This window comes from Trichechus manatus, unplaced genomic scaffold, assembly GCF_000243295.1.
Source record: "Trichechus manatus latirostris isolate Lorelei unplaced genomic scaffold, TriManLat1.0 scaffold00008, whole genome shotgun sequence".
Lineage (NCBI taxonomy): Eukaryota > Metazoa > Chordata > Mammalia > Sirenia > Trichechidae > Trichechus > Trichechus manatus.
In genome coordinates, this window is record NW_004443944.1 from 33,667,480 (window position 1) to 33,687,928 (window position 20,449).

Below are 20,449 nucleotides of genomic sequence, written 5' to 3' on the forward strand. Positions count from 1 at the left end.
ATAGACACAGAGACACACAGGGGGAAGACATATAGTGTTGGAGGCAGATGCTTCTACAAGCCCAGGAATGCCAAGGATTGCCGGCAGCTACTAGAAGCTGAAAGAGACAGTGAAGGACCTTCCTCTATACTTGATGCCTGGTTTGGGGTTTCTAGCCTACAAAAACTGTGAGATAATAAATTTCTGTACTTTAAAGCCACCCACTTGTGGTATTTATATAATGGCAGCACAGTGACCTTGACCACAGTGACCTTGAAGACAGATCAATAGAAGTTATCCTATCTGAACAACAGAAAAAAGATTTTAAATAGTATCGGGGACCTTTTTATAAAAGATCTAACATTGGAGCTATCCGAGTCCTAGAAGAAGAGAAAGATTGCAGTGCAGGAAAAATATTTGAAGAAATAATGGCTGAAAACTTTTTACCAAAATTGGCAAAAGACATAAACCATCAGATTTTAAAAGCTCAGCAAACCACAAACAGGATAAACCCAAAGAAGTCCATGCCCAGACACATCATAATCAAACTAAAGACAGAGAGATCTTGAAAGTAGCCAGAGAAAAACAGCACATTGCTTATAGAGGAAAAACAATTTAAATGAGTGTAGATTTCTCATCAGAAACAATGGAGGCTAGAAAGAAGTAGAAGAACACTTTTTAAACAGAAAAAGAAAAGAACTGTCAACTCAGAATTCTATATTCATCAAATATGTCACCATTTCTGAAGGATACTAAGATATTCTTAGTGAAGGGAAAACTAAGAAAATTCAGTCAACAGATCAGCTTAAAAAAAGAATTGCTAAAGAAATTTCTTCAAACAGAAGGGAACTGATACCAGATGGAAACTTGGAGCACTGGAAGTCAAGGAAGAGCAAATAGAAATAGTAAATATGTAGCTAAGAGGACTGTTCTCCTCTTGAATTCTCTAAAATACTTTTGACAATTGAAAACAAAAATTAAAACATTGTCCAATGTATGTAGATGTGATATGTGACAACTGTAACATAAAAGGGGGAGGGTAAAAGGACCTATGTGGTGGTAAGAGTTCTAGACACCACTTGAAGTAGTAAAATATTGATTCTAAGTAGACTGTGAAAAGTTAAGTATGTATATTGTAATCCCTCAAGCAACCACTAAAACAAATTATACAGAGATACAGTAAAAAAAATACAATAAATTGAATACTAAAAGAGGAAACAGGAACAAAAATCAGAGGGAACCATCAGAAAACTAATAAAATGGTAGACCTAAATCCAAACATTTCAGCGATCACATTAGATAGAAATGGTGTCAATACACCAATTAAAAGAGCCTGAGTTTTGAAGAGTCCCTGGGTAGAGCAAATGTTTTGTGCTGGACTATTAACTGAAAGGTTGGCACTTGAAACCAACTCAGCAGTGCCGTGGAAGAAAGGCCTGGCAATCTGCTTCCATAAAGATTACAGCCAGGAAAATCCTATGGAGCTTGGTTCTACTCTGTAACAAGTAGAGTCTCTATGTGTTGGAATTGACTTGACGGCAGCGGGTTTGGTTTTTGAAGTTGGGCAGATCTGGTTTGAACCCTGTCTCTGCCACTCACTACCTGTGTGGCCTTGGGCAAGAAATTTCACCTCTCTGAGTGTTTCCTCATCTGTAAAATAGGGATAATAATAACACCTACCTCAGAGGCTGCTGCAAAGATGAAATAACATATGTAAGGAGCTTAGTGCATTTATCAGTTAAAAAAGTAGGGAGATAAATATTTGCTCGTCTACGCATAGAATATCTGTGGAAGGACATACAAGAATCTGGTGACACTGGTTGCCCGTGGGAAGACCTGGTGGGCTGGGGGACAGGGACGACAGAGATTTTTGGCCGTTACAGGTCCACAATCTCTTATCCAGAATTCCAGAATCAAAAGAACTTTGAAAAACAGTTTTTTTCTAAGTTTGGTCCTAAAACATGTTTGGTGGCAAAGCCAGAACTGAAGTGGCATGAAGCTCCTTGTATCTTTTTTTTTTTTTTGGTAGGTTTCATATTTTTTTAAAATAATATTTTATTGTGTTTTCAGTGAAGGTTTACACAGCAGTTTAGGTTCCCATTCAACAATTTCTACACAAATTGTTCAGTGACATTGGTTACGTTCTTCACAATGGGTGAGCATTCTCATTATTTCCTTTCTGGTTTTCCTGTTTCCATTAATCTAGTTTCCCTGCCCCCTTAACATTCTCATCTTTGTTTTAAAGTAATTGTTGACCATTTGGAACTCCTCATATCTTCATTTATCTCAGTGTGAATATTCATTCATTTTGCTACAGAAATATTAGGACATTGATTGCAGGGTGCTGCTTAGGAGTATTACATAATATATGTTGGGTGCACCCATCAGACCTTTATAAAATATGAAAAATTCTGAATTCCAAAATGCATGTAGCCTAAGATTATGGGCCTGTGTATCCATTTTTACTTTTTAATTTTGAACCTAGTAAATGTATTACCTATTCAGAAAATTAAATTTAAAAAAATTAATCTTTTCAAAACTAAATTTAGCATAGCTCCTGACACATAGCAAGCTGTCAGGTAAATAGTGGCGGCTGCTGTTATTCCATTCTTCCAGGCCTTTGCCATCAACAAATCTGTTCACTTCCAGTACTGCATTTCACCATCACTACAGACCCTGTGAGTGTTACTACTTAGATTTTACATCTCAAAAAACTGAGGTGCAGAGGTTTCGTGACAGGTCCCTGTCAACCAGCTAGATAAGCCCCAAACCAGAGTCCAGAGCACATCTTGTAACTCCAGTCCTGAGGCCTTGCCGGTTTTCAAGACCACCTCAGCCACCAGAAGGGCATCAGCTGGATTTGTGTGCCCAAGAGAAGCATGCTACTGTTACATAAGGGGAGAAGGGAGCACACAGGAGGACACTGTGTATTGTCAAGATCACCCTCAAGTCCCATAGAGGGGCCCCTATTGGAGCTGGGACACTGGGGCCCAGCCGAGCACTTTTCCCTAAGGTTTACAATGGGTCACTCTTGCCTTCATCTGGTTACCAGATGAAGTTGTAGGGCTTGAGTTCAAAGACTATGTATACAAATTACTTTTTTTTAATCCCCAGGACCCCACTCAACACATCCAGGTGCTCATACCTGAGAGGTGTGAGGGACTGAGACTTGGCTGACGGAGTTGTGGAGAGCAAGACAGGCCCCTCTGCTGTTTGTTTTTAAATGGGTTATAATGTATACATAGTGAGTACACAGAAGTATGTATGTGTTGCAGTGCAGCTTACTGAGTGTGAGCCTAATGAACACCCTGTGATAATTTCATGTACACACATTATTGAGGTGGGCCTTCCTCTCCCCACACTCTTTGGCCCAACAGAGAAAAGTAGAGATGGCTGCCTGTTTCAGAACTGTCAAGGCTCAGTTCTCTCAGGCGTTTTAATGGGCACTGGAAGCTCCCTGTGTTTGCTGCTCCATAGGGGGCAGCATGGAGATGTAAGTTCAAGTGAGATGCTTACTGCCCTCTTGCACTATCTGGTCTGTCCAGTGAGGCAGAATGCTGGAAGCTGCCAGGAACTTTGGCTACCAGCTCCATGAGCCATGGCTTGGGCACAGTGACCTAGGTCAGGAAAACTTCCTTCCCTTGGAAACCTAGCCACTGTCTACCTAAATCACAAAATCCTTTCCTCCCAGTAAGTGGAACTGACTGAAAAGCATCTACTTTTGGATTCTTTCCCAGTTCTTTAATTAATGGCTTCTTACCTCTAAGCTTAGATTAGCTGCCGTGTACAAGGCTTTCCTGAGGTCTGGCAGGAATCTGCCTGTGCCCTAGAACTGTTAGGTCTGCATAGCTCGCCCGGGTTCCAAGCAGATTCTAAAACACCTTTTAAAAATCACTAAATCTTTTTGTTTTATTACAAACAAAGCACACATCCTTTATGGAAAAAAACGGAAAAGTATAAATAAGAAGCTCATCACCAGGAGTAACCATGACTGCACTTTCAGTATGTATCTTTCTAGTTTTATTTACACACACACACACATTTTTTACACAGTTGATTTTCTAGGCTATTGGAGTCCCCTCTCCCACACTTAACACTAGAGCATAAGCATTTTCCACATCCTTTGTAAACATCTGAAGAACATTGTTCCTATTGTTTCCCTGCTGCATTTATGGGCATACCATAATGTACGTAACATCCCCATGTAGGCTGATCCTGGCTTCCTTGATTAATGTCTTTCTGGTGATACTGAATTCTGTATTCTTTCCTTAGGATGGATTCCTAGACATAAAATTACTGGATCAAAGAATATAAAGATGTATAAAGCTTTTAAAAAATAAATATCTGTTATTTGATAGATAATATAAAATTGCTCTCCAGAAAGCACGTACTCATTTTTGCTTCTAGCTCATGTGTTCTCAGTGGTGGGGAAGGAGGTGAAAAAATCTTAGAGATAATCGTTTGTGGCCCTCCAGTGGGCTCCTGTACATAAGCAGATATCTGTGATATTAAATTAATGATCTTTTACACATATATATTATATATGTTTTATATATATGTATGTATGTATTTTGTTATGTGCTGTTGAGTCGGTTCCGACTCATAGCAGCTCTGTGTACAACAGAATGAAACATTGCTCAGTCTTGCGCCATCCTCCTCGTATATATATATAAATATAATTAAATATCTGTGGTATTAAAATTTCACATGGAGGCATAATGAAAAAAGATTGAAAAGCATGGTTGTAGCTGTATACGAGCACCCATCTCATTCCACCCTTTGAGGTTTTAATTTTTGGTTTAGAGTGATACTTGTCTGATAAAAAGTTCTTGATTCTTCATACAAAGTTTAGAAACTTGAGAAAGGATATCAATAAAATAAAATTTATCTGGAGATTGCCACTTTTAATGTTTTCATCTGTCTACAGAATTGGGATCCTCCACGTTTTCAGCTTTGTGTTCGGTTCTTTTCACATAATTGCCACTATAATACTATCGTTGTTAATCTGTGCCAAGGACCAGTTTGAAATATCCCTTGTGCCATGGTCTCATGCAGGTGTTTCCCTGTCCCCCATACCTGAGAGTGCATTTGTGACCTCCCTGCAGGCGTCAGACACAGGCCCCTGAGAGCCCAGGCGCCTGGCTGCTCTGGGACGTGGCTTATTGTCCCTTGTTTGTTTCAGGCGTGATCCTCTGGGCCCGTTTTCTGTCGGGGGAGAGGACTTGGACCCGTTTGGGTGAGTACTGCTGAGGAGGCAACAGCAACATAACTTGTTCTCATTGCTTGTCAGCCCCAGCTCATCTTCTAATTTTAGAGCACTTCGTCAGTCTTGGTTTGGGGTGAAGGAGGCAGGAGCTGAGTGGCTGAGAAATCGTTGCTACTTGTTCTGCTCTGCCATACCCAGAGCCGTGCAGGAGTGCTCTGAGTGTTGGGGCAGGGCTGAGTAAGCCCAGCAGGCTGCTTCTCTGTCATTTCCTGGCCTCGTGTGCCCTGGTGGAGGACAGCAGGTACCCTGGGGTGGCAGGCTTCCACGAGGATTTATCAGGTGTAGGTTGAAGAGTATACTGAAAGGTGGGTTTCAGACCTTTGGGCAGTTCAGAGCTCTTCAGAGGTCACCTCACTTGGTAAGGGGCATCTCTGAGCCCCGTTAGACTCTTTCTGGTTCTTGCTGTCACCCTTCAAAGTTACTGCAACTTCTTCTATGCATTATCTTCTTTGAGTGACCCAGACTAGACTTTACCCTCTGCTGCAAAGTAACCCCAACTTTAATTGACTACACACAACTTGAACAGTGACCTCAACATTTGGGGAATGTCAGCTCATTCATCCTAGTTTGAGCACATGGGGTCAGGTCCATGGAACTTGTACAGGGGGAAATTTCCTCAGGAGCCACACTTGGGCAACCCATAGGCCCCTTAAGGAAACAGCAAAAAAAAACAAGCATCATGAATTATCTCAATGGTCTTATTAGTCCTTAGACCTAAAGTAGTGCCCTATGGAGCCTTATGATGGTCCTGCATCAACTCTGGTGAGTCCTGGCTCCTGTTCTTGATCATATTGGCCCCCTGGGTCTAGGACATGGCAGGGATCTTAACTTTCCAGGCTTGGGGAACCTTACAGAGATGAAGGTACAGGCCTCTCATGTGGAAAGATGTGCTCCTTGTGTTCTTGCTCCTGCCCACTTCCTGCTGGCAGTCAGGCAGGCACCCACGCCAGTTTACCTGGACCATTCAGAGCAGACATCCCAGTCACTCTTGGTCCATTCTCACCTCCCTCACCTCTTCTCCAAGGGCATCTCCTTGCCACACCTGCTTACCCATCTTTCCTTCTTACCTCAGGTGTCGAAGAGGTGGCATGATCGTGGATCCCCTGAGATCCGGCTTCCCCAGAGCACTTATTGACCCGTCCTCAGGCCTCCCGAACCGGCTTCCTCCAGGTGCTGTGCCCCCAGGAGCACGCTTTGACCCCTTTGGACCCATTGGAACCAGCCCGTCAGGGTAGGTATTCACTCAGGCATGCTGAGAAGTAGAACCTGACAGCAGCTTTAGCTCAGCATGGCAGGAGCGAAGGTGTCTCTGACACCAGGCCCACTACCTCCATCCCTTCAGCTGAGAAAGAGGAGCCTCCTCCGGTCCTCTGCCTGATGCCACCCTGGAGCCCTCCAGGAACTCCCCGTTCCCGGGAGCCTCCCTTCCCCCAGCTCCCCTCATGGGAGGGCTCAGAGGAGAAGCTAATGCTGATTGAAAATGTAGTGTGTGTCAGGAACTCACTGGAGCCTTATGTCAACATTCTCTGGTAGATTCTATTATCCACCTTTTACAGATGCAGAAATTGAGGCCCTGAGAAGTAACTTATCTAAGTTCCTACAGCTAACAAGTGGAAGAGTTAGGATTCACACCCAGGCTGCCTGGCTCTAGAGCACATGCTCTTAAACCCCAAGAACCACCACATCGTTCTGGAGGGCAGATTCCCTCAGTTCAAGGCCATGTCTGCCTGTGTGTCCCTGGCCCCTCCATCACTCCAACTCACCAGCCCCTCTTTCCATTCCAGACCTAACCCAGACCATCTCCCCCCGCCGGGCTACGATGACATGTACCTGTGAAGGCCTCAAGAATGTAACATCCCAGCCTTCCCACCACTCTCCTGGAGCTGCCACTGTTGGCCCTATCAGCAACTGTGTTCTGGCAGGCTGGGGGCAAGGGACTCAGCCCATGTGTTTGCAGGCCGGCTGGGATTGCCTTCCCACCCCCTCCCAGAGCCACGGTATCTGCTGCAGCTCTCCACCTGGCTGTATATAGGTCCCAAGGAGAAGTCTCTCACCACCAGCTCCTCCCCACCTCCTAGGGGAGACCCTGGCAACATATACCCTCGACCCGATGCAGCGCTATAAGAACAGAACGCATTTTGGATGTTATTATTAAGAACCAAATGTCAATACAAAAATCATGTTGCCGGTCTCCCACTTTTCTTTTTTACTTTTAGTGTACAGCTCCTGCCAGTTATGGGACTTGAGAGTTTGAATCTTTGTGGGATTAAGGGACTCCTCCTACCCAGGGCCCATTTTTGCTTCTCAGGTGTCTTCGTTTGATAAATTGTTACTGTTCTTGACATCACTGTGATAGGTCCCAGTCTGGCTGTGTAGATGGAAGTGGGTGACTGGAAACCCAGTGGGCTACAAGGATAACTTTCACGATGGTAGGCACATTGGGAAAAGACAGTGTCATTCTGACAATGGTGAAATCCTCCAGTTCTGCCTGTTCTGGGCTGGTCCTCTGGGTCTTCCTGGGCCTGGGCAGTAGCAGCCCAGCAACAGGGGAGCAAACAGACCTGAAGGCTAATCTCATTTTTGCCACTAACTTACTGAGTGACCCTAAGCAAGTCCCTTCCCTCACAGGGCCTGTGTGCCCACCTATAAAATTTGAGGTACATTTCCTTCTCTAAAACACTCTGATGTCTGTTTCTGTATATGGCAACCCATAGGAACTGGGGCCATGGCTTTGTGTGGCACTTAGCTACAGGACCTGTAAACTCAGGAGTATGGGCTCCGAGAATGGTGTTGAACTTCGGGAGAAGCAAGGAACCCCAGCCTCTAGAAGCCAGTGGTAGTGAAGCAGGACACAACCCAGGAAAGCACTTCACCCCCAAGGAGCCCCCATCTCTGGAAGTCTGTGTCCTATGTCCAGGCCCACCTGACCTTTGGTGTTCTCCGGATCCTTTGCAGCCCGAGACCTGACAGACGTGGTCAGTGATGAACCCGTGTGCTGGCGTGGAAAGAGCACCACAGAGCACCAGGCTAAGAGGCAAGAGACAAGGCGCTAGTCACTTACGTTTGGCAACTAGCACTTAAGGCATGGATGGGTCCTTTCATTTCTCAGAACCTTGGGTTCCTCCCCGTAAATTACAGCATATTAGTTACCTCTAGGCAGGGGGCTACTAGCTTTCTTAAGTTGCCTACTTGTGTTCTATAGTCTAGGATTGTCTGTCTGCTCAGCTTGCAGATGAGTCAGGGGTAAACTAAACTGACAAATAGGCCCTGGGTCAGTCTCAGATGGAGGCTGGGCCTGGGTGGGGAGGCTAGCAGGAGCTGGCTCCCCAAGTATTTCTGGCAGACCCATCTCAAGTACTGATTTAGTAAAAGATCCCAGAGACAGGAGAGCTGACCAGCTTGAAGTCTTCAGAACGTCTCTGCCTTGCACAAAGACCCAGAGATCAGGTAGAGCTACAGGCACACTCATCAATCATAGTCTTCTTCCTCGGGGGCTGGCACATGGGTGGAATGTTAGCTTTTGTTTTGGAATTGGCCCATACCTGCAACTGGAAGAACTTGGGACAATTTGTTCATAAGAACATCCTTTATTATAAAAGGAAGCATTTAAAGGACCATCAGACAGAAGCAGGGAAGATAGATAACTTTTAGGATCCTGATTTTAGTAAAAGACAAAACAATAAATTTGATACTTCAATTTTCTAGTAGAAAGTTCGAAAGGAAAACGCTTTGGGTTGTCGTACATATAACTGTTTTCTGAACAGAATCAGCCATTTTCCTGGAGCTAAATCCAGGAAACATTTTCTGTGTGGGTCTCCTTGCATCAAGGACACGGAGGAACAACATCTTAGATGTTATGTCGGGGAGAAGTGAATGGGGCCTTTAGGAACTTCCTAGTCCAGCTGTCAGTGCTTGTTTTGGTCTGGGCCATGTTCCTCCCTCCAGCTGTGAAGTCACCAAGCAATAATGGGGATACTTCAGGTGTGTGTTTTGTGGAGCCCAAAAGCTGAAGGCTTAACAATAAACATCAGCACTTAATAACCTGCTCCTCTATTTTTTTCAATAACAACTTTATTGAGATATAATTCACATACCATAAAGTTCACCCTTCTGAAGTGTGCCATTCGGTGGTTTTCAGTATATTCAGTGTTGTGCAGCCATCACCATTTCTAATTCCTGAACGTTTTCATCACCCCAAAAAGGAGCCCCATCACCATTAGCAGCACTCCCATTTCCCCCTCCCCCTAGCCCCGGCAACCATTAATCTCCTTTTTATCTCTAAGGATTTGCCTATTCTGGACATCTGTCATAAATGGAATCCCACAGTATGTGGCCTTTTGTCTGGCTTCTTCCATTTAGCATATTTTCAAGATTCATACATGTGGTAGCATGTATCAGTACTTCATTCCTTTTTATGGCTGAATAATATTGTTACACCACATTTTGTTGACCTGGTCATCAGCTGGTGGACATTTAGATTATTTCCATTTTTTCCCATGAATGATGCTACTATGAACATCATGTGCAGGTTTTTGTGTGGACGTATCTCTTCATTTCTCTGGGAGTAGAATTGCTGGGTGATATGATAACTCGATGATTCACTTTTTGAGGAACTGCCAAACCGTTTTCACAGCAGTTCTGCACCATTTTACATTCCCTCCAGCAGTGTATGAGGGTTACAGTTTCTCCACATCCTCGCCAACACTTGTTAGCATTTGTCTTCCTGCTTATAGCCACCCTAGTGGGTGTAAAGTGGTTATCTTATTGTGGTTTTGTTGTGTTTTTTTAAAAAAAGAAAATTTTGACATAGGCCAAGCAAGGCAGAGACCAGAGCCAATCACCGTAGAGGAGCAGATGATGGCTTTGATAATTGCCACCTTGGGCTGACCATGGCTTATGAGCTGCAGAGGAGTTGGGTTTGACTTTTGGAGAAGGTTCTGGGCTGGATGTAAAACAGAACAGGTCCTATCTCTAGGAAGGTTTCCATGACCTTTCCAGGTCTAGTGAGCTCCACAGGCATTACCTCTGCTTGGTTTTAAAATTTCTTTTCAGTCAAGTGACTTTACAAGTAAAATAAATGTCTGGTTCCAAATCATTGTCTTTTGGTGCTGAAGTGCCATAGACAATTCATTTCCAAGACGAACCATCAGTCCCCACACCCCAACCTTTGCTTCCTTGACTTGTCTCCTCCCCAGTTTTTAGAGCTAGTATTTATCCTCTCAGTCATGGACTTCGTCAGCCTCCATGGTGAAGTCATGAGTCTCGTAAGACACCATCTCCAAGAATGTATTGTGCTCAAAATGTAGACTGCCTCTGTATTACTGGATAGATGGTCAGTACCTGTTCACCCTCAAGTACTTAGAAAAGCCCCATAGAACCTCACTCTTTGGAATTCAGCTTCCTTTGTGGCCTCTCTTTGTAGTGTCAGTGACATGTTGTTCCTGATCCATGCCCCTCTTCACAGGAGGAATATTAGAATCCATGAAGCGGTTCATATCCTATCATCTTTTACTCTTGTCTGCTTTGGTGCAGTTCCTGTAAGAAACCAAGGAGAAGAAAGATTCCCCACATGCGTAACCCCAGCTTTTTCTGTCATCAAACTTGCATGCTTGCAGCCACTCAATATTTTGCACCAAAAAAGAGACTCAAAGGCAGGCTTCTAAGCCCCTAGCCCTTGTTTGCCCTTAGGATACCACAAGGCACACCCTATCACTCCAGCTGTGCTTGGCCCCGAATCTGCCCTGGAGGGTAAGTTACAAAGGCAGAGGTGTCAGGCACTGAGGGGTGGCAGCAAGGCCCAGGGGACTGAAGACAGGTCTTCGAATGCAAGGAGCAGCAATGACAAGTTTGACACCCGACTAGTGGCAGGGCCCTGTGGGGGGCATAAGGTGGAAGGCTCAGCCCCTGTTTGGAGGAATGGTGGGCTGATAGTGCAGTCTAATAGAGAAGGCTGGATGTGCCTGAGAGAGGCTGTGTCCAGGTGAGCTGCATAAGGTGAGTTTGGTGAGAATCACAGCGTGATGGGTGATGGGGAGGAGGGAGTGGGCCCTGCTGAGGTGTTAGTCCTGCTGGAGTACAGCTGCAGGAAACAAACCATTTTAACTATTGTAAACAAAAAGATTTAGGTACAGAGATCAGCAGGATCACAGCATCATTGCCATGATCTGGGGATCAGGAAATTCCAGAGCCTCCCACAACTGCCTCGACTTGCACCAGGAAATGGATGACCTTCATACTGCTACCTCGACCCCTACTCAGCTCAGTTTCAAAGGCAAGGCTCAGTTGAATGCATCTAGTTGTTGGAACTACATCACCTCCTGAACCATAGCTGCAAGGGAGCCTGGGAAAATCTCCTTGCTCCCTTTTCCCATCTTGCCATTCAGTACGGCACATTAGGAAGCTGGGACAGAGGTCTAGTGAGCCAGTCTCCTGGGCCTTCACCACGTATCATGATACAGATGGGTCCACAGCCACGCGTCCCCAGCTTGCCCAAGCCCAACAGTCTGAGATAACTTGCTCAAAGCACACATTCCAACATCCTGGCCCCAGCCCAAACCTGAATCCAAATCTCCAGAGAAGGGCCTGCAAATCCGTGTCTTCTGAGCTCCTTGAGTGATTCATATTATCAGGCAGGTTTGAGAACTGAAAAAGTAAAGGAAAACCCTATGTCCTAGCAGCTCAGACTGTAGCAGCAGCATTACCCAGGAGTTTGTTAGAAATGCACACACTCAGGCTCCGCCCCAGACCTGCTGACTGAGAATCTGCGTTTTAGCAAACTCCGCAGGTCATTCGTGTGCAGGTTAAAGTTTAAGCTCTGGTCAGGTTAAAGTTTAAGAAGCTCTGGTCTACAAACTCCATCTCCTTTTCCCTCACCTGGATCTCAGCTGCAAAGAATTGAGTCACTCGTTCTTGGTTCCTAGTATATTATGTATGATCAACGCATGCAAGAACCCTCTCTTACTCCTAGTCTCTATTCCCTTGCCCCCAGGAGTCACTCAGATGTGTTCCACATATGTCCTTCAATATATGTATATCCTTATAAAATAGCATATGTATCTTCAAATCATAACCATAGGGGGGTACCATCCCCTTTTTTTAGACCAGAAAAATAGTTTGGAAAGGTCCAGTAATTTGCTGAAGACGAAGCAGGGCCCTCAGCATCAGGCAGGCATGGCTGTGACTCCCAGCCCGCCCTTTGCCAGTGCGTGGACTTCCTCATCTGCAAAATGAGCGTCACCCCCACCTGCAGGATTGTTGCAGGAACCAGCCAAAAATGTATCTTATTAGGTGGTTGGGTGGTGCAGTGGTTAAGTGCTCGGTTGCTAACCAAAAGGTCAGCAGTTTGAACCCATCAGCTGCTCTGCAGGAGAAAGGTGTGGCAGTCTGCTTCCATGAAGATTACAGCCTTGGAAACTCTAGGGGGCAGTTCTACTTTGTCCTATAGGGTCGCTATGAGTCAGGATCAACTCGGCAGCAATGGGTTTGGTTTTGGTTTTTTCATTTGGGGCTCAGTGGATGCCAGCTGTTATTTTTACTGAGGGTGGGTAGGTTGGTAAGGGTGGGGGCTCAAGGACAAGAGGAGAGGAACGCTGGGCTGCCCCACAATGCAGGAAACAAGCACGTGCCTGGTGCCCACAGTGTTCTGGGCTTTTCCCTCCTAATCTCATGTAGTCCTCCTTAACAATCCCTGAGGTGAAAATACTATTGGCAGCATTAGTCAAGGTGCTGGGCTTGCCCCTCTCGGGTGGCAGAACCACAGTTGGAACCTGGGTCAGCCTAATTCTAAAGCCAGTGCTCTTTTTAGTAGAACCACTGCATCCAGACTTCACAACCTCTCTCCAGGTGAAGAGCATAGGTGCCTGGGCAAAACCCACTCCTGAAGCTAGAAAGCCAATAAGGACAAATGTGGGAAAGGAAAAACGCTGCATAATTTCCAGGAGAGCTGAGAGTCAGTCTTGTTTGCAAAGTGTGTCTTATGTTTCTGAGCACTTCCATCTACAGCCATGGTGCCCAGAGCACCCAGGTTAGCAGGAGCATATGGTACCACCTAGCACAACCTCCATCCCACAAGGGAAGAAATGGGCCCGGAGCCCCTCTGTGAGGGTGAGCTCCTGAGAGACTTCACAGTGCCCCATGGGTGGGCCTGGGCTCTGTGCAGGGCTTTGTCACCTGCCCCAAGTGATGCTCACCTCAGCCTGCGAGTTCAGGAGGAGGGGAGCTACTCTCCATTTAACAGGTGGGAAGAGCAGGTCTAGAGCAGCTGGAAGAAACCCACAGGCCACAGAAATCCTGACTGCAAGTCCAAGGCTTTCCCATAAACACTGTGTGCAAAACAGTCAGGGGAGTCCCTAAGTGACAAAAATATGGGGATCCCCTTTCCACGTCCCTTTCTCCCCTCAGCTAGGGAGAATATTAAGAGGAAGGTGCCTGACAGGTTCAGCACCCTGGCCAGCGCCCATCCTCCTCGATGCTACCAGAGGCAGCCCGCAGGCCAGATTAGGCCTAACGGTATCCGCAGCTACCCAGTCCAGGGTGGTCCACTCCTGGGGCTGGTGGGCAGGCATCCCAGGGACCTGGACCTGGGTGTCCTGCCTCCCAGACAGAGCCCCGCCCTTTCCTCCAGATTGGAACCACAGGAGCAGTCTCCGACAGGCATTTTGGTTCCCAGAGCATAAATTCAAGTAAGAAGCGTATGAAGGAGAGAGACGGTCAAGAGGCTTGAGCCATGGTGACCCTGGACAAGTACTGTCCCCCTTTGGCTTTCCCATCTGCAAAATCAGGTGAGTGGACCTGACTGTCTCCAAGAGCCTAGCCAGCTGTGAGGTTCCATGATGCTAAGTGGGCCATGAGCCTGACGGAGTTCAGTACCCTACTTGTCCTCCTGCTCTCCCCCACAGAGCCTCCCAATTTACATCGAAACGTCGGGCCTCAAAAAGGCAGCCCACAGCCCAGATCCTTCCACTAACATGCCCTGACTGGCCTGCATGGCATGTTTTTAAATTTGAGTCATGACTACTGTTTACCAGCTGTGTGACCTTGGACAAGTCATTTAACCTTCCTGTGCCTCAGCATCCTCATCTGTAAAGTGGAGACAATGATAGTACCCACTCCACAGGGCTGTTGTGAGGTTTAAACGAGCAAGTAGATGTGAAGCACTTGGAAGAGTGCCTGCCACAGGAAGAACATTATATTTTGTTGTTTAAAAACTGGATGATCTAACAGGATAGTTCACTGAAACGTTTTAAAGCTGAGGTGGTTTCTTTTTATCCAACTGAGCTCTGTTGGATAAAAAAATCAACCTTCTCAACATCAAGGGCCCATCTGATAACCAACCAGTCACTTTGGTTTTTCAAACTCAGTCCAGTCCAGTTTAAAACTTTCCAACTCACATCCAGTTCCAAGCCCAAGAAGTCTCCTCTGGCCTCTTTGGGGCTCTTGCTCCTCCAGCGTGGTGGGGTGGGGAGGAGGAGGAGAGAAAAGTGAAGTGTCTCTAGACTGGCCTTGGTTACAGGGATGGTGGGTGGGGGAAGTGGTCTTACTCTAACTCATACTGGGTTTTGTTTTTGTTCTTGCTGGAGGCTCCAATAGACAGCATGCATAATTTTCTTGGAGTGGTGAGAGCTTTGCCCTGGGCCCTTAGAGAGGGGTAGGGTCTCTGTCCAGTCCACCACAGGCTCACCGCCCATTCCCTTCTTGAGGTAGTGTGCTGGGCTGCACAGCCACCTGTGCCACCCCACAGCTCTCAGCTACCTCTCACCTCCCTAAATCAGTAGTTGGAGCCCCTAGAACACCAGGGTCTTCTACCTACCCCCAAGGGGCTCAGAGCACCAGGCAGGGATGCAGGACTGCCCTTCTTCCTCCTCAGTCCCCAACACCATTGCCCGTTCAAGCCAGCAGGGGCTGCTCCCAGGGGCCTCCCACCTTCAGAAATCTCTGGGTCAGAAATAGACTTTGTTTCCATGTTCGTAAATGCCCCTGAGCTCCAGAATACTCTCTTTACCCTTCCATATGTCCAGTGCTGTATTTCCAAAGCATAGCACAGTGCCTGGCACCGAGCCAGTGCACAAATCTTTGTTCAAAGAATGAATGAATGATGGGCAGCACTCAAGTTGACTGCAGGCCTGCAGCTCAGCAGCCTCCAGCTGGGAGGCAGAGGCCAGTCCCCTTCTTGAAGGCACCCCCATCTCCTCTATGAGTGACTTGTGGACCCTACCCCAGGACAGGGGAGAGAAACAGCCAATGATGACAACCCCTGTACCTCTCCCATGTCCTCTCCTGATACTGGATGGAGGTGAATGGCAGAAGGGCCTGTTCTGCCTTTGTTTATTAAGCCCTGGGTGAGGGGGAGGGGGTACATTTGGCCTCAGTAGGTGTCATCTCATTGGACACTCCGTGGTTCTCAGCTTTGGCCTCAGTCACAATTCTGAGGCATTAGGATAATCCTGTTCAACATTCTTTTACCCAAATAAAGGTCCAGATGTCCAGCTGCTCTTGAAAAACAGGAGCTCTGACGCCCAAGCCGAGCTACCACATGGCAACAGCCGACCAGAGTGAAGCACGCGCCCCTTTAATCCTGCCACAGCTGGCCCCAGCCACCTGGTTCATCCATTAGCATCACCTGCAGAGCCCTGCAGGCATTTGTTTTGGGGCCCCTGCTTTAATCTTTGATAGGGGAGGGTGGGACAGACAGGAGAGTGACCAGCAGTAACAGCTCACCTGTGGATGTCTAAGCCCCAGCACTGGCTTCAGTGAAAGGAGATGAGGACACAAAAGAATCAAAAAGAGCAGAAAGAGGAAGGGGAGAGGCTGGAGGAAGGGAAGGAAGAAGAGATGGAGAGGGAGAGAGGTGGCCTTTTCAGAATGCCCTTGACCCCAAGTCAGTATCGGTCCAGATGCCCTGCCACCCAGGAAGAGGCTGGCATGACAGCCACCTTCTTCCCCTGCCATCCTTGCTCCCCTGGGGCCAGCTCTCCTGCCAGAAGATCCTCCCATTCACTAACCTTCCCCTGGGCCCAGGAGAGCAGCATTCACCACCTTGACCTTGGTAGCTCGAAGGCCCAGGAGGGATGGGCCGCTGAGATGGAGGAAGCCTGGAGCTCGAGGTCGTGTCCTCTGGCTGCAGCTTGAGCCCTGAGAGGAAAGCTGGGGGGCTGGAAACCATAGTCCTGCAGACTGGCCTCCCCAGTGCCAGCGTCGCCCCCACAGTACACCTGACACCGGAAGATGCTGCCTGACCACACCGTTGAAAGCAATGGCAACGGCAAACAGTGAGCTCACAGCATGGACCAGGCACCGTGCTGAGCACTCGCAGAGTCCTCAGTGACCCTACACGTCACTAATGTGGTGGTCCCCACTCTACAGTGAACATGGAGCCCCCACTGTGAGGCCCTGCCCTTCAGGACCCCCTCCCTCCTGCCCCCACTCCAGAACACACCAGGCTGTTTTATGCTTCTGAGCTTCTGCACATGCTGTTCCTCTCTGCTCAAAGTGCCTTTCCTTCTCCCCACTCTCACCCACATCAGACACTGCCTCATTGTTGAGATTCCTATTAGACATCACCTCTTCCGGGAAAGCCTTTTCTGACCCTGGCTCAATCAGATGCCTCCTCTGCACACACCCCCTGCAGGCCACTGTCACAACACTGTCACCCCAGGCAGTCTGTGAGTGACCCAAGGGCAGGGTCTGTGTGTCCCCACAGCGCCTAGCCCAGGGCCAAGTGCAGATCAGGCGTAAATGAACAAATGGATAAATGAATGAATAAGAACAGCTAACACTCACTGAGCGATTATGATGTGCCAGGCGCTGTGCTAAGTGCTTTACAGGCATTGGTTCATTTACATGACACCCCCCCCACACACAGCCTTATGGGGAAGGTGCTGTTATCAGACCCAGATTTTACAGATAAGGAAACAGGCCCAGAGACTCCGGTGGAGCCAGTGCCTGACACTCTGACCTGATGGAGATCTTCAGTGGACCCTGCTTAAGGGGCCCTGTCCCACCCCTCTGAGGTCTGAATAAGGTGAAGGTGCAGCACTTGGCCCCAGTGAGGAGAGAAGTGGCAGTCCTTCCACCCTCTGCATGATTCAGGCGTCCTGCACCTGCCCATCTGCTCACAGACAACGCAACCCAGGAAGAGGAATGATGCAGGGAAGAGGATGTTTGGGCCACAGGCAAGAAGATGGAGCAGGGCCAGAGTTGCTACTGTCTTTAGCCAGGTTCTGGCCTTTGGGACATTGGTGCTCCCCGAAGGAGGAGGTTTGGAAGCTTGGGGAGGCTTTTGACCAAATCCTACCCAACTCCACTACACTCCATCCCTAAAAGATACCAACACCTGACCAGTGAATGCTAGCATACCTCCACTGACAAGGAGCTCCCCACCACTCCATTCTGGGCAAGATCTCAGCAAGCTTCTTCCCTTAGCGAAATCTACCTCCTGGGGGCCACCAGAGGGCCCACTCTGTCCAGGAGACACTAATGGGCCCAGCTGAAGGCATCTCCTTAACTTTGTTAGTGCTGCTGACACCCCACATTCCTCCCTGACAGACTCTTAGATTTCCCCCACCTCTTGTGGATTCTTCATCATGCCTCCCTTCCTCCCTCATCCTCCTGTCCCACCAAACCTCTCTAGATGCAGGGTACCATGTCTTAACTTGGGAAAGCCCTTCTGCTATGCTTCCTGATTCCCTCAGCCCCAGGAGAAGCCAGAAGGGGAAGGCTCCCTCATTTTCCTCTGGAAAACCAGAGAGGTGGAGTGATTGGCCCAAAGACCCACAGGGAAGGTGTAACCAGCAGGGCCTGGCTCGCCTGGTTCCAGCCTGGGACCACATAGTGCCCTCCCCACATGGCTGGGTGGAAACACTCCCTGCTCCCTTGCAGTGGGGAAGCAGGAAGGATAGAAAGGCACCCAGCCAAGCTTGGGAGAGGAAACTTGACTTGCTGAAGAGGTTATCCTGGGAACTGCAAGTCCTGTGCTTCTAGAGAAAGAGAAGATGTTTATCAATAATCCAGAGGATGCCCTGGTTTAGAGCTGCTTCAAAAAAGTCTATGGCCTTGGCTTCTGAGCTAGGTCAGACGGCAGAGAAACCGAGAACGTGCAAAGTGTGTGCGTGCATGTGCGGGTCGTGTGCATGTGTGTACGTGCAGGGAGGAGGACATTTTAAAGAGCAGCCCAGAGAAGGTAATGCTTAATCCCAAGGAAGGGGGCAATAATGGGGGAACCTCAGGCAGCAGGCATTTGGGGCTGGGAGACTCTCTTAGGATCCTGAGGTAAGTGAGCAGGTGTGACGATGGATACTTAGATTTCAGAGGTCCAGATCTGGGCACTCAAGGTCTTCTGGTGGGCAAGAATCAGGCTGATGTATCTAACAGGCTCCTAAACACTCAGCAAATGTCTCCTGGGACTAGCTTGGTAACTTGGCTGGGTTCAGAGAAGGCTGGGGTAGAGGGGTCTTCCTCTAAGTGGAGCCAAGGCCTGAGAGAGGAAGGCAAACGGGTTCCCGAGCTCAAACTGCAGGGCTCAATGACAAATAAGCTCTTCAACACTTCCAGCACATCATCTTCTACATGACTGATTCTCATCTCTTAGAAGGGGCTCCAGGAGATGGGGCAGGAATGGCCCCACATGTACTGTGTAGGCATTGGAAATATTTGCTGAACTCATTCACTCAACAACAAACACCTACTATGTGTCAAATACTGTTTTAGGTACTGGGGGTGCAGCATGAACAAGTCAGACCAAGAAGCCAGTCCTCATGGAGCTTGCAACCCAGTGGGGAGGTGGTGGGAGAGACAGACAATAAATAATTACAAGATACACCCTGCTGGGTAGTGATTAGAGCTCTGGAGAAAAATAAAGCAGGGAAGAAGAGGGAGTGAGGGTGGGCAGTGGGGTACAGTTTTAAATAGGGTGATCAGCAAAAGCCTCAGTGAAGTGATATTTGAAAAAAGACCCTAAGGAGGTGAGGGAATGAGCCTGTCAGATATGGAGAGAAGTGCCTTCAGGCAGAGGGAACATGAAGTGCAAAGGTCCTGGACAGGAGTGTCCCTGGACAGCTGGGGAACAGCAAGGAGGCCAGTGTGGCTGGAGTGGGGTGAGTGAGGGGGCAAGGGGTAGGAAATGAGGTCAGAGAGGAACAGGGGTTCAGATGGAGTAGGGCCCTGTGGGCCACTGTGAGGGATGAATCCAGCTTTTGGGGGGTCTGAAGCTTATGCAATTTAGGGGGCTATCCTTAAAAAGAAGACATCAAAATTACAAACACAAAATTCAATTCAGGGCCTTTTGAGCAAGTCAGGGGCCCAGACACTTAAACTTCACTCCACACATGGTGAAGATGATGGCTTTTTCCTCGAAGTGAGATGGAGCCATGGGAGGGTTCTGAGCAGGGCATGACATGACCTGATCACCCTTTAACAGGCTTCCTCTGGCTGCCAAGTGGAAGACGAAGTGCAAGGGGTAGGGGGCCAGAAGAGAAGGCCAGGATGCCACTGAGCAACCTGGACCAGGTAGTGGCACCAAGGAGTGAACAGCGGTCCGATTCTGAAGGTAGAATCTGAATCTACAACATCTGCTGATGGATTGGATGTGAGGTGTGAGTTGTCCCCAACTGAGGTGGGGAAGGAGAGTGAGAATCATTACCAGACCTCATACCATGCACATCTCTATCTTATCTCTGATCTGCACCACTCCCTGTGGCAGAGCTTTCACTAATGCCACTTCACAGATAAAGAAATCAAGACTCAGAGAGGTAAAGTAACCGGTCCAAGGTTGTACAGCCAGTAAATGGCAGAGTCTGAATTCAAACCCATGTCCGACTCCAAAATCGGTATCTGTTCTGATACACCAGGAAACACAAGGTCTGGAGACCCTAACAGCATATCGGGGTGGAACAAGGAGTTCCGGAAGGTGAGACGTGTTCAATGACCACAGGGTCCTCTGGGGCCACTCCATACCTACCCCAAAGAAACCTGCAGAGAAAGTTCTCAGAATTCTATTCCATGTCCCTTCCAACTCCTTCCTAACCCTCTTTCTTCTCTGCTGACTGGGAGATCTCAGCTGCAATCTTGGGGAAATATTTTTGGCATCTCTAAGTTTTCTTAATTCACTGACAAGGTAATGACTGCCTTGCTCCATTATACACATTCTCTAAAGGAGTTTCTGCGTTAGGATGCAGAGCAGGCTTCTCAGGCTTGGAGCAAACCTGAGAT

The 20,449-nt window shown here is 47.8% G+C and overlaps 1 protein-coding gene across 2 annotated transcripts in view; it reads left to right on the forward strand.

Moving 5' to 3' along the window:
* The window catches only part of PSMF1 (proteasome inhibitor subunit 1), a 59,257-nt gene extending 49,815 nt beyond the window's left edge, over window positions 1–9,442 (forward strand). For both annotated transcript variants that reach the window (XM_004370492.2, XM_023725568.1), the window contains exons 5-7: window positions 5,162–5,215; window positions 6,318–6,476; window positions 7,030–9,442. In XM_004370492.2, the coding sequence (XP_004370549.1) occupies window positions 5,162–5,215; window positions 6,318–6,476; window positions 7,030–7,081 (265 nt within the window). In that variant the 3' untranslated portion in view covers window positions 7,082–9,442. The remainder of the gene's footprint in view (window positions 1–5,161; window positions 5,216–6,317; window positions 6,477–7,029) is intronic.
* The last annotated feature ends 11,007 nt before the right edge of the window (window positions 9,443–20,449 follow it).